The sequence below is a fragment of the Camelina sativa genome, chromosome 14, assembly GCF_030686135.1.
Source record: "Camelina sativa cultivar CO46 ecotype springtype chromosome 14, ASM3068613v1".
NCBI lineage: Eukaryota > Viridiplantae > Streptophyta > Magnoliopsida > Brassicales > Brassicaceae > Camelina > Camelina sativa.
In genome coordinates, this window is record NC_141893.1 from 19214722 (window position 1) to 19227434 (window position 12713).

A 12713-nucleotide genomic window follows, 5' to 3' on the forward strand; every position below is an offset into this window, starting at 1 on the left:
TATTGTTGTTGATGTTTGAGGGTAGGTTGCTAGTGAATATGGGATCACTAGATATTAGGTTATTAAAAAAAAAATATACCGGTCAGGTTGTTTCAGTAACTATTACTCATAGACTCAATCAAAATATTTAAAAGGTTTGATATGTTTTTAAGCTGTATTTATAAAGTATGTAATAATATTGTACACACATATGAATGTAATTTTTGTATGTTTTTATAAGTTTAAACACAAATTTGGATACATATCAGATTTTTAGAAGCATTTATAATAAAAAAATTAGAAATTTGGAAAATGGGTACTTTGAAATTCTCCCAAAAAATATTTTTTTTTTGTAAAGCCACCAAATTTTGACAAATATGAGATGCAAGCCTAAAGAATAAAGGGCGAATTTGCTGTGTAACCAATAAAAAAAAATGAACGAAGAATATAGCATAATAAGGGCAAGTCCATCAAAGTATTTTAACAGTTGCTTAAGAGTTGCTAAAGTATTAGATGTGATTAAATTTAATTGTTTTTGTATGTTTTAGTTTAGAATCGTTGTTTAACTAAGATGTTTTTGGTATGTTTAGAAACTGGGGTGTGTCAGTTTCTGATTGGGTGAGAAAAAAATAAAATTTTCTTTTATTTTTTTTGTTAAGTAAATTTCTCTTTCATCTCTCTCTCGTCTCTCTCCTTTGTTCGACAGAGAAAACAACAAGACTCTCGATTTGGATTTTACCGGCGGTGATTCAGTCATCAATCATATTGGGTATTTTGCTTATGGGAGTGATGCATGCAGGAAATTTGTTGTGAAGAAGGACATGATCTTGGTTCATCGATCCGGCAGCCCTTGGTTGACCCAATCGGATCTTAAATCTCCGATTAAATCTCCAACGGAGTAAGTTTTTTTTCTTGGTCATAGTCTTATTGATTTCCTTTGGATCGACATGCATCAGAGTTTTAGGGATGTGAGAAGAAATTAGGTTTCAAGAAATTAGAATCGATTTTAGCAAAGTTTGAAGGTGATAAAATTGATTTATGGTTTTATGATAGGAAGTTGTTAACTGGTAACAAGTCAGCTGAAGATTACGGGTTTGTGAGGTAGTTTGTTTCTGGTTTCTCAGTTTTACTTCATTCGTGATATATGTTGCATCTAAGCACTACCAATTGCTCGCAAAGTGATTGATATAACATATGTTTCTGTTTTGTTTAACGAGATACGTTGTATTTAGTAACAAACAGATATAAAAGTGTTAGCCTAACCGCTATATAGAGTTTCTTTCGATCTTTAACCTGCTTCACTGAGTCTTTACCGTCCTTGGTCTGTCGTAGAACAGGAGATCCTAAGGTGTGATGCTGCTTACCATTGTTATTGCCAACCTCCTCCACACAAGTGAGCATAACAATTTACTTTGTTTGGCCAGTTTAGGATTTGCAGATGAAATTTCCTATTAAAAATTATGTTGATCAGTTTTGTTCACATCTGCTTTCTAATGTAACAGGTGGTTTTTATCATATACTTGTTGTGATGCTTTTGGTTTTTATCAGTTTTGTTCACGTCATGTATGCTTGAAGGTATTATTATTTTAAGCTAAACAAGTGTTATCAATAACTTTAACATGACCTTCAATTTTTAATGCGACTCTTGTTCTGCAAACATGACGCCTCTTTAGTGTTGCATTAACCAAGTTCCTTATCTTGTATAGGTGTATAGGGATTCAGAATCAACTCCAATGGTTTTAGGTTATTCTGTCAACGATGTGTGCATTGCCATTGCGATGGAATAAGGTCCGTCCTTATTTTACTGTTGCAACATAGTTATCTCTGCAACATAGTTATATACTACACTCAACTATTTTGTTGTTTTTGTCATTTCTGCAGCTCTAGCAGCCACATAAACACGGATGTTGGCAGAAGCCACATAAAGACGGTAGGTTGGAGCCCTTGGTCTCTTCAATCGGTATGTCACTTGTCTTTTTTGGTCTTTCGGCTATTTGCATCATAAATTTGTATCATTAAATTGTACTAGAACTGTTAGGTAATTGTCACACTTAGACACTCAATGTTTGTACTTGATTGATTGCTTGTTATGTCACAGTTAAACAAGCATTGTTGGTTGTTGTCACATTGAAACACCTATTGTCTAGTGTTAGGTTATACTCAATGCTTGGTAGTTGTCATTAATTGCTTGTTATGTCACATTTAAAAACCAAATACACTTACACCTCACTTCTAGTTATATATTAAGTGTTTAGCTGAACCTAAACACATTACATTTCTTCTCCTTTACACACCTAACCAGACAATCAACCCTTCATTATTATTGATCCTCTTTTAAACTCAACCTAGAAACTTGCCTATGGACCCATTTAGTGAAGCTTTAGGTTTTATGGACCTGTTAAGTAGTCAACAAGAAAGCCACACCCTTGAGACCCATTCATATGCTGAGGAGGGCCCTGTAGGTGAACAGAAATCAAAGGAGCGTAGAAGGAAGTGGTCACACACAGAAGATGTGTGTCTCATCGGTGCTTGGCTCAACACTAGCAAGGATACAATTGTTGCTGTCGATCAAAAATTTGGTACTTTTTGGTCACGAATTGCAACTAATTATGCTGCAAATCCTAAGCTATTTGGTGTAGAAAAGAGAGAGCCTAGTCATAGTAAGCAAAGGTGGCAGAAGATCAACGAAACAGTTTGCAAGTTTGTTGGAAGCTATGAGGCTGCAACAAAGCTGAAATCAAATGGCCAGAATGAAGATGATGTCATGAAAATGGCTTATGAAATCTTCTTCAACGATTATAAGGTGAAATTCACACTTGAGCATGATTTTTTTTGGATATGGCACGCATTTTTTGGAGCTCCAGGTACATTAAACGATATCAATATTCTCGATCGCTCACCAGTTTTTGATGACATATTACAAGGTGTAGCTCCCAAAGTAAAATACATTGTCAACGGACGACAATATCATATGGCTTACTATCTCACCGATGGTATTTATCCAAAATGGGCTACTTTTGTCAAATCAATTTCAATGCCACAAGATCCGAAAGCATCGTTATTTGCTACGTACCAAGAAGTTGTACGTAAAGATGTCGAGCATGCTTTTGCAAGCTCGATTTGCCATAGTCAAAAACCCAGCTCTTATGTTGGATAAGGTAAAAATTGGAAACATAATGAGAGCATGTATCATATTGCACAACATGATTGTAGAAGATGAACGTGATGGGTATACTCTGTATGATGAGGTATACTCTGTACCCGGTGCACCCTAGTTGTACTCGTTGCACCCTAGTTGTACCCTGCATAATGGGATTCGAACCCTGAGCGCGCGCATGTATGCATGGAACTCGCAACCACTGAGGTACTGTGTTTTTCGTTGAATACTTACTGGTTTAATTATATTTAACCTTTAACAACTTTCATTAAGGATAATATATTTAACCTTTAACAATTTTCATTGAGAAATTATTTGATGAAAAGGGGATATGAGATTGTAGTCCAGAAAAAAAATAGGCAAATTGTAGTCCAGAAAAAGGAACATGATAAGTGGATACATAAATATGGGAATACACCCACCATACCAACTGGGAAATGCAAAAGGTCGAACCTCGAAACATCAACTAACATCATGAAAAGGAAATATGATTTAAATATCAGTAGAAAATGAGCAAAGAAAAGAGATAGGAAATTTTTTCTAAGGAATAGGATAATTGTTGATATATAAAAAAATGGAGAGAATACATGCACCATAAAAATGGACAAATGTTGAAGGTGGAACCTCGAAACATTGGTTGGCATCATAGAAAAGAATTTATGAACCTCGAAACATTGATTTACTCTAATGATAAGATTATCACATATATGTATCTATGGGGATTACATGAGAACATGAATTTTATTAGACATGACTAATGATCATAGTGATGGTTAGAATCTTGCGACCAAGTCTGAGCACAAGTGATGTAAGTTATGCTTGCGATCTTGAATTTCTTATGTATGTAATAGGCCATTTTTTGGCAATAATGTTTATATAGTTTAGTAGTAATAGGCCATCTTAGCCGTGATTTTCATTATTTTTTGGAAAAACCTCACAAATAATATGCCTTAATTGTTATGTCGTGGTTTCCTCCTTTCAATTCTCCAAGACTGGCTAGGTTTACAACTTGTACGACATGAATAAGCTCGCCTTGAAACACTGCCTGCTGCACCAATTTTGATCTCGTTGAAGACCTTTTGGTCCTAAAATTCTTTTCCAAATTTTTTTCCTATAAAGATATCAACTATTAGCTAATCGATTTTGAAAAAAAAAAAAAAGGAATCTAGAACATAACCTGAAAGAAATAGAAAATAAAATGATTCATTTTTCTTTTTCCATTTACGAGCAAAATCATAAATCCACACTAAATCAACGTATGAACAAAATTGAAGTTTTTATTAAAATAATTTGAACGGAAACCAAACCCAAATCGTATCGACCGTACCTAAAATTGTTTGCAAGAAAAGAAAAAATAAACACATACTTGGACTTGGAGATGCATATTGTACCCGGGCTAGTGTCGTGTAAGAGATAATCCAGAGAACAAAAGAAAACTCAAAATTAGTATACAAACCGTGAGTCTGTACATATTTTCGGTTGATTTAAACTTGTAAATTTTAAGATGCAATTCGTATATATATATATATATAGATAAATGAATTCACGTTACGTGTTAATATTTCTGTTTTGGTCAAACACATGTTCGTTTCTTTGTTCCCCATAGAATAACTAAAATTAAGTTGGACCAATTCAGAAGACTTGCTACATTTTCAAAGTCGTTATTTTATCACATATATGTACATGGTAACAAAAACTTGTTGACACTGCAAATGTCTGAAGTCTTCTGAATTGGTCCAACTTAATTTTTAGTTAATTTATTTTGTGGAGCTTGTAAGTTTAGGGTAAGCTTAATTTAAAGGCAAAAGCTTGAATAACATACCAAACAAATTTGAAAACTCGGTTTGAACTAGGAATGGACTAAATACGTAAGATACCACTTGGACAATAAATGGACGTGTCAACCCAAATTAACTATCTTTTTTAGGTAACAAGACTTGAATCACTAGATAATGATCAACTTTTCTTGAATAAAAAGATTGAATCAAGTAGCAGAAACAAATTTGGTTTCACATGTATTGTGATTCAAGTCTTGCACATGTAAATCCAAATGATTGCAATCAGTTGAGAAATATATCTAGAGTTTTGGCTTCAATCAGAGATCGCAATTGGAAACAATAGAAATAAGATTCCATAATTGATCGAAATGGAATAATAGAACATAAGTAGCAAGGTCCAAAGAAAATCGTCAGAACAAACCATACAACATGTAAAAATCAAGACAAATACGGAGAGACCAATGACCAGTGAGTGTTCCTTAACATGTAGAAGAAAACCTTGGCCGCTGCCCTCTTACCTTATTCAAGACTCACACTGTGAGCCAGACACAGACACTGAAACAAAACACAAACACAGACACAGACACAGACACAGACACAGTTTTAAAAACCACCGAGTAGAGAAACACAGCATCACTCTTCCTCGGACTCAGACTCAGCGTTCTGGAGCCACTCAATGAACGGAGTAACATTTTTCAACACTGGGGAGCCTTTAATTCCTTTATTGTACCATTCAACAATCACATCCTCTTCCAAAAGGTCTTCATCATAAAGCCCTTTGATAACAAGAGCAACTTCTTTGGCAGCCTCTGCGCTCGCCTTCATGCAGAAAGATTCTATTCCATTAAGCAAAACCATCTGCTGAGGAGCTCCTGCATCTTCTTGTATCATCAAGAAGGCCACGAGATATTTCTTCTTCTTGATCACTTCTTTAGCAAATCCCTTGCCTGCGCCTCCAAAGAGGGCAGAGAATAAGGCATCCATCTTCTCCTGAGGGGTTGCGGAGTTTGAAGCTAGGGCTGTTTTGAGTTGTGTAGGAGATGAACCACTGCTCAGAAGCTCTTTTATCTCACTCACAAGCTTTTCATGAGCATTATCAGGAATCTTGCTATTGCCATTCTCATGCAGCACTTCTGGTGCCTTCTTCACCTCAACTGCTGGCTTTTTTTCTTCAATTGTGGACAGCATCACCATATCAGCTGTTACAGCGCTGAGCTGTTCTTTCATTCGTTTCTCAGCAGCCTCCCTGGAAGTATCTGTTTGCCACTGGACATCACCATCATCTTCTTGACTGTCTGCTTGCTCATTCTCATCAGACTGGCTTCGAGGTGGGGAATGATCTTTCTTCTTCAAAACTTTGTCTTTCGAAGTACCTGTGGTTGCTGCTTTCTTCTTACTAGCAGCCTCCTTCTTGATTTTCCTCAGCTCCTCATCAGCTGCTTCACCTTCTTTCAGCCTTTCTTTCTCAGCTCTCCTCATTGACTTCTTATCCTTAGACGACTTCTTTTGCTCTGGAGGATTCTTAAGAATGAAGGACGTGAGCTTGTCCCTCATATCGACATCCGAGATAAACCCGCAAGCCGCACATTTCAGCTGGAGCATTTGCGTCTTTGTGATGAGTATCTCAGTTTCAGGATTCCCACATCCGTAACACTGAACATACTTTTTGATGAAGTTCTCCAGAAGTCCCGCAAGCTTGGAAGTGTCATGGGCCCCATTGACCAGAGAGGTTCCAGTCTTCTCATCAAATTTGGACTGCGCACCAAGCTCACAACCAAAGTACTTAGTGGTATAAGCAGGAGGTCTCCCCAAGGCCTTAGCAATGTCAACCATATTGACCACATTAGTCTTGATACCGTTGCCCCTGCCTTCAATCTTGGTCATCATCCTCGGCATCTTGTACCGGTAGAAGGCATCATCGCGGTTGGAAGCACCAATGTTTTGCAAAGCCATCTTGATTTGACAAACAACACGTAAAACCGACGAGGAATGTCAGAAGAGACAGTGAAAATCACTCGGTTGCACAAACTGAAAACCGGAACAGCTTGTGTTGTTGTTGTTGTTGACAGGCTCAAAAGATCCAAGACGCAAACCACAGACTTTACGAGTGGACTTTTTCCTAGATATAGGACAGTACTCCCCTAAAAGCCGGATAGATGATTGAAAGAGAGAAGCCTGTTCAGACATAAAAGATTCTTCACACTCCACTTTTGACAAACTGATGATCCCAGCAGCTTTAACTGCCCAAAACTTCCCTGAAAAATATCTTAAACACAACAAAGAGACGAGTGAGACACATATACACAGAATCCATTAAAGAGCCCAAATTTCAAAGTTATTGTTTCATTCTCCTCTTAACCCAAAAGAAAGACTTGACCTTTTCAATTCAATCAAAATACTTAGATTCAACAATTCAAAAGATCCAACATGAATAACCCTAAATCTTGAAAAAATATCAAGAACCCATGACAGGAAACAAAGGAAAGTTCCAAGATTTACAATACGAAAACCTAATCTAGCATCAATGAATCAGATTCAAAACCATCTCTTTCGGAATCAAAAAAACAAATCAGATCAGAGGAACAGATGCACGGCACCAATCGGAATAAGAAGAGAGATAAAAGGGAGAATATTGACCTTGTAAGATGACGAAACGGAGGATGATCTCTGAAAGGTTGAGAGAGCTTGAAGAAAGAAACGTGTTTGTTGCGCCGATGAGATTGAATAAATGAGAGAACCAACGAAGCAACAAGAGATGTTTTTGTTGAGGATATATATATATATTTATATAGAAAGGGTAAGGGAGGCTGAGAGACAAGTAGACGCGTGATTTTTTGTGGTTCATCCCTTTAGGGCAAACTCATCGTTTCGCGTCCAATTATTTTATTTTATTATTAATATAAATAATTTCATTATTTTATTACACCTATACTAATAAAAAGTAGAAAGTTTTTAAAGGCGTCCACCTAAGATTTTAAACTTTCAATTGTAATTAGACATATCATTAATTAACATTTTTTAAAATCTCCAGAATTTTATATATTAAAAATTATTTTAATCAATATATCATGATTTGACATGTCATTCTATAACATTTTTTAAATTTCCAGATTTTTTTAGAAAAAGGAAAATTTTAAATTTATAGAAATAAAAAAACTATGCACAATATCTCACATCGGCTAGAAAATTTTTAGACAATGGTTCAGAACCAGTATAAATAAGATCAATATGCTTCCAACAACGAATGAGCAGGAAAGCTTGATTTATCAAACGTCCAAGTTTAAAAGTTTTATTCGGTTTGATCCTGTTTTTTATTTGATCAAATTAAAATTTAAAAAGTTACAAAAAATAATATAATATTTAAAATTTTTAGAAGTTTAATTATTATAAATATTAAAACTTTTAAAAGTTCTTAGCTTTTAAAAAGTTTTTAAATATTATAATTTTTAAAATTTAAAAGTTTAAAATATTATAAATATTGAAACTTTTTAAAAGGTTCAAATTTTATATTTCGAACCCTTTTAAAAGTTTAAAGTAATATAAATATTGATGTAAAATATAAATTATCTTATTTCTCTACGTTTATGTTTTTTTATTTCTTATGAGCTGTAAAACATATTTTGCGTATGATTTTATAGATGAGTTGATATTCTTTCATTAGTTTTTTATTTTTGGGTCTAAGGAAGAAGCATTGACATCGCAAGACCTCGATTTGATGTTTGAGTCAAGTTTTCGGGTTTAAAGAAGAAAGATGGACAACAAACACATATATTTTATTAGCTATACATAGGCATCACTAGGATTACGGTTGTCACGGTTACGGTTTATTAACCATCGGTTATGGTTAGAAATTTTGTTTAACCTTAACCATAATCATTTAATAAATGGTTAACGGTTACATTTAAATACGGTTCTGGTTCAAGCGGTTACGGTTATATACGGTTACAGTTATTTGATAATATGATATGGTTGATATTATTTGATGATATAATATAATTAATATTATTTATTTATAATTAATATGTTCTTATAGTGTAATCATATTTCTATATATCATATGATTCATATTAAATAAGTAATTATTAGTATATTTTATTATGTTTTTAAAATATATAATAAACCAAGTAAGGATTTTGGTTTTAGAAGTTTCTAAACGTGTGGATTTAAAACCAAATAAGTATATGGATGAAATTATCAATAATTGGGTGCATGTGTTGACTATGCTGGTCTTCATGAATTTCACAAATTTTATGAGAAAATAAATGATTTTGTTATTGAAGTTTGATGGTTTAACAAGTTGTGTGGTAGTCTAAAAAAAAGATTTTTCAGTGGAAGAATGTGAAGAAGTTGACAAGGAAGAAGAAGAAAAAGAGTATAACAAAGAACCATAAAGTAAAAGTAACGATGACAATTACCACAAAATTTGACAATGAAAATGACAAGAAATAATATGAAGTATAAGAAAACATTGAATAAAAAACACGAAAACATAGGTGGTAGCGATCAATTAAATATGAAAACGAGTTAAATTAATGATTATAAAATGGTTTCGTTTTTCTGGTAGTCAAAGAAATGGTTTAGAATATGTGAGGTCATCAGTTTGATTTGTCTCGCCTGGACGTCGAGTTAAATTCATGATTTTTTTATCAGATTTGATTGTATAACACAACTGATTTTTATATTTTAAAAAATTATGTATATGAAATTTCATTTTTTTTCTTTAATACTAGTTTAAATTTTTTTATAAGATAATACTCTCTCTGTCTCACATAGATTGATGTTTTAGAGAATATTTTTTTGTCTCTAATAGATTGATGTTCTAAATATTTTTAATACTAAAAATGTGGAAAAATGGAAAAGTAGAGAATATGTCAGTAAAATAAATCGTCAGACAAATACATGAGTGGCCATAAATAAAAACAAATAAATTATTAGAAAAAGTAAAAAATAAATTAGTTACATTCTCTCTCTGTCTTAATATGTGTGACAAATACTAAACATCAATTTATCAGAGACAGAGGGAGTATTTTATTACCGTCATCAATCATATATAAGTTTCATCAAAATATATCAAATAACTTGTGGGTTCAAAACCTAGCAAACCAAAAATAGAAACTGTTTGATGATACTCCATTTTGATACGGTTACTACGGTTACAGTTACGGTTCAAGCGATTATTGTTATATACGGTTACAGTTATTTGTTAATATGATACGGTTGATATTATTTGATGATATAATATAATTGATATTATTTATTTATAATTAATATGTTCTTATAGTGTACTCATATTTTTATATATCATATAATTCATATTAAATAAATAATTATTAGTATATTTTATGATGTTTTTAAAATATTAGAAACCAAGTAAGGATTTTGGTTTGAGAAGTTTCTAAACGCGTGGATCTAAAACCAAATAAGTATATGGATAAAATTGTCAATAATTGGGTGCATGTGTTGACTATGCTGGTAATCATGAATTTCACAAATTTTATGAGAAAAGAAATGATTTTGTTCTTGGAGTTTGATGGGTTAACAAGTTGTGTGGTAGTCTAAAAAAAGGTTTTTCAGTGGAAGAATATGAAGATGAAAAAGAGTATAACGAATAACCAAACAGTAAAAGTTACGATGACAATTAACACAAAATTTGACAATGAAAATGACAAGAAAGAATATGAAGAATAAGAAAACATTGAATAAAAAACACGAAAACATAGGTGGTAGCGATCAATTAAATATGAAAACGAGTTAAATTCATGATTATAAAATCGTTTCGTTTTTATGGTGGTCAAAGAAAATGGTTTAGGATATGTGAGGTCATTAGTTTGATTTGCCTCGCCTGGACGTCAAGTTAAATTTATGATTTTTTATCAAATTTGATTTTATAACACAACTGATTTTTATATTTTAAAAAATTGTGTATCTGAAATTTAATTTTTTTCCTTAGTACTAATTTAAATTTTTTTATGAGAGAATATTTTATTATCGTAATCAATCATATATAATTTTTATCAAAATATATCAAATAAACCCACGCGTAGCGTGTGTTCAAAACCTAGTCTATACTATTAAAAAGTAGGAGCTATAAGCTCCTAAGGCCGTCCACATATGATTTTAAACAACCAATAGAAATTTGACATATCATTTATTAACATTTTATACAATTTCCAGAATTTTCTATTTTAAGAACTATTTTAAACAACCTATCATGATTTGACATGTCATTCATTAATATTTTTTTAAATTTACAAAAATTTTTAGAAAAAAGAAAATTTTAAGTTTATGGAAAATCAACGAACTAAGCACAATATCCTACATCATATAGAAATTTTTTAGGCAATGGTTCAGAACCAGTATAAATAAAATTAATATGCTTCCAACAACGAATGAGCAGGAAAACTTGATTTATTAGGCGTCCAAGTTTAAAAGTTTTATTTGGTTTGATCTAGTCTTTTATTTGATCAAATTAAAACTTTAAACAGTTTCATAAAAATATTATAATATTTAAAAATTTTAAAAGTTTAAATATTATAAATATTGAAACTTTTAAAAGTTTTTAGCTTTTAAAAAGTTTTTAAATATTATAAGTTTTAAATTTTAAAAGTTTAAAATATTATAAATATTGAAAATTTTTAAAAGGTTCCAATTTTATATTTCGAAACCTTTTAAAAGTTTAAAATATTATAAATATTGATGCAAAACATAAATTATCTTATTTATCTACATTTTGTGCTTTTTATTTCTTATGAGCTGTAAAACATATTTTTGTGTATGATTTTATAGATGAGTTGATATTCTTTCATTAATTTTTTATATTGACATCGCAAGACTTTAATTTGATGTTTGAGTCAAATTTTGAGGTTTAAAGAAGAAAGATGAACGACAAACACACATGTTTTATTAGCTATACATAGGCATGACCAGAGTTACGGTTGTCACGGTTAAGGTTTATTAACCATCGGTTATGGTTAGAAATTTTTGTAACCTTGTTAAACGGTTAAACGGTTACGTTTAAATACAATTACTGTTATATACGGTTACGGTTATTTGATAATATGATACAGTTGATATTATTTGATGATATAATATAATTGATTTTATTTATTTATAATTAATATGTTTTTATAGTGTACTCATATTTCTATATATCATATGATTCATATTAAATAAATCATTATTCATATATTTTATTATGACCAAGTAAAAATTTTGATTTGAGAAGTTTCTAAACGCGTGGATCTAAACCCAAATAAGTATATGGATAAAATTGTCAATAATTGGGTGCATGTGTTGACAATGCTAGTAATCATGAATTTTACAAATTTTAAGAGAAAAGAAATAATTTTGTTCTTGGAGTTTGATGGGTTAACATGTTGTGTGGTAGTCTAAAAAAAAGTTTTTCAGTGGAAGAATGTGAAGAAGTTGACGAGGAAGAAGAAGAAAAAGAGTATAACGAAGAACCAAACGATAAAAGTTACGATGGCAATTAACACAAAATTTGACAATGAAAAGAACAAGAAAGAATATGAAGAATAAGAAAATATTGGATAAAAAACACGAAAACATAAGTGGTAACGATCAATTAAATATGAAAACGAGTTAAATTCATGATTATAATATTGTTTCGTTTTTCTGGTGGTCAAAGAAAATGGTTTAAGATATGTGAGGTCATCAATTTGATTTGGCTCGCCTGGACGTAAAGTTAAATTTATGATTTTTTTTATCAGATTTGATTTTATAACACCACTGATTTTTATATTTTAAAAAATTTGTATCTGAAATTTAGTTTTTTTCCT

The 12713-nt window shown here is 31.8% G+C and overlaps 3 protein-coding genes across 4 annotated transcripts; 1 reads left to right on the forward strand and 2 right to left on the reverse strand.

The window, feature by feature from the left end:
* Positions 1-2338: 2338 nt before the first annotated feature.
* On the forward strand, positions 2339-3254 carry LOC147928427 (glutathione S-transferase T3-like). The gene is made up of 2 exons (XM_087486135.1): positions 2339-2782; positions 3138-3254. The coding sequence occupies exons 1-2, from the start codon at positions 2339-2341 to the stop codon at positions 3252-3254; spliced, it is 561 nt and encodes a 186-aa protein (XP_087342261.1).
* Positions 3255-3814: 560 nt separating this feature from the next.
* On the reverse strand, positions 3815-4608 carry LOC104742093 (serine rich endogenous peptide 20). Its single transcript, XM_010463059.2, is given in 3 exon segments — positions 3815-4247; positions 4503-4548; positions 4551-4608. Coding segments are annotated over 3 exon segments (264 nt in total). The 5' UTR covers position 4608; the 3' UTR covers positions 3815-4086.
* A 636-nt stretch (positions 4609-5244) lies between these two features.
* LOC104742094 (putative eukaryotic translation initiation factor 5-1) lies at positions 5245-7786 on the reverse strand. Of its 2 annotated transcripts, none has more exons than XM_010463060.3 (2): positions 7552-7786; positions 5245-7169 (listed from the first exon to the last, which is right to left on the reverse strand). In XM_010463060.3, exon 2 carries the CDS (start codon positions 6865-6867, stop codon positions 5548-5550), a length of 1320 nt encoding a protein of 439 aa, XP_010461362.2. In that variant the 5' UTR covers positions 6868-7169; positions 7552-7786; the 3' UTR covers positions 5245-5547. The 2 variants fall into 2 exon arrangements, with proteins under 2 accessions (XP_010461362.2, XP_010461363.2); XM_010463061.3 differs by having other exon boundaries at positions 5245-7180.
* Between the last annotated feature and the right edge of the window lie 4927 nt (positions 7787-12713).

What these genes read in the sequence shown, in the direction of transcription:
- LOC147928427 (XM_087486135.1), top strand. Translation starts at nt 2,339, where the DNA reads ATGGACCCATTTAGTGAAGCTTTAGGTTTTATGGACCTGTTAAGTAGT. An exon ending in TCTTCTTCAACGATTATAAG is followed by an intron (nt 2,783 to 3,137) that starts GTGAAATTCACA and finishes ATGTTGGATAAG; the next exon opens with GTAAAAATTGGAAACATAAT.
- LOC104742094 (XM_010463060.3), bottom strand. Translation starts at nt 6,867, where the DNA reads ATGGCTTTGCAAAACATTGGTGCTTCCAACCGCGATGATGCCTTCTAC.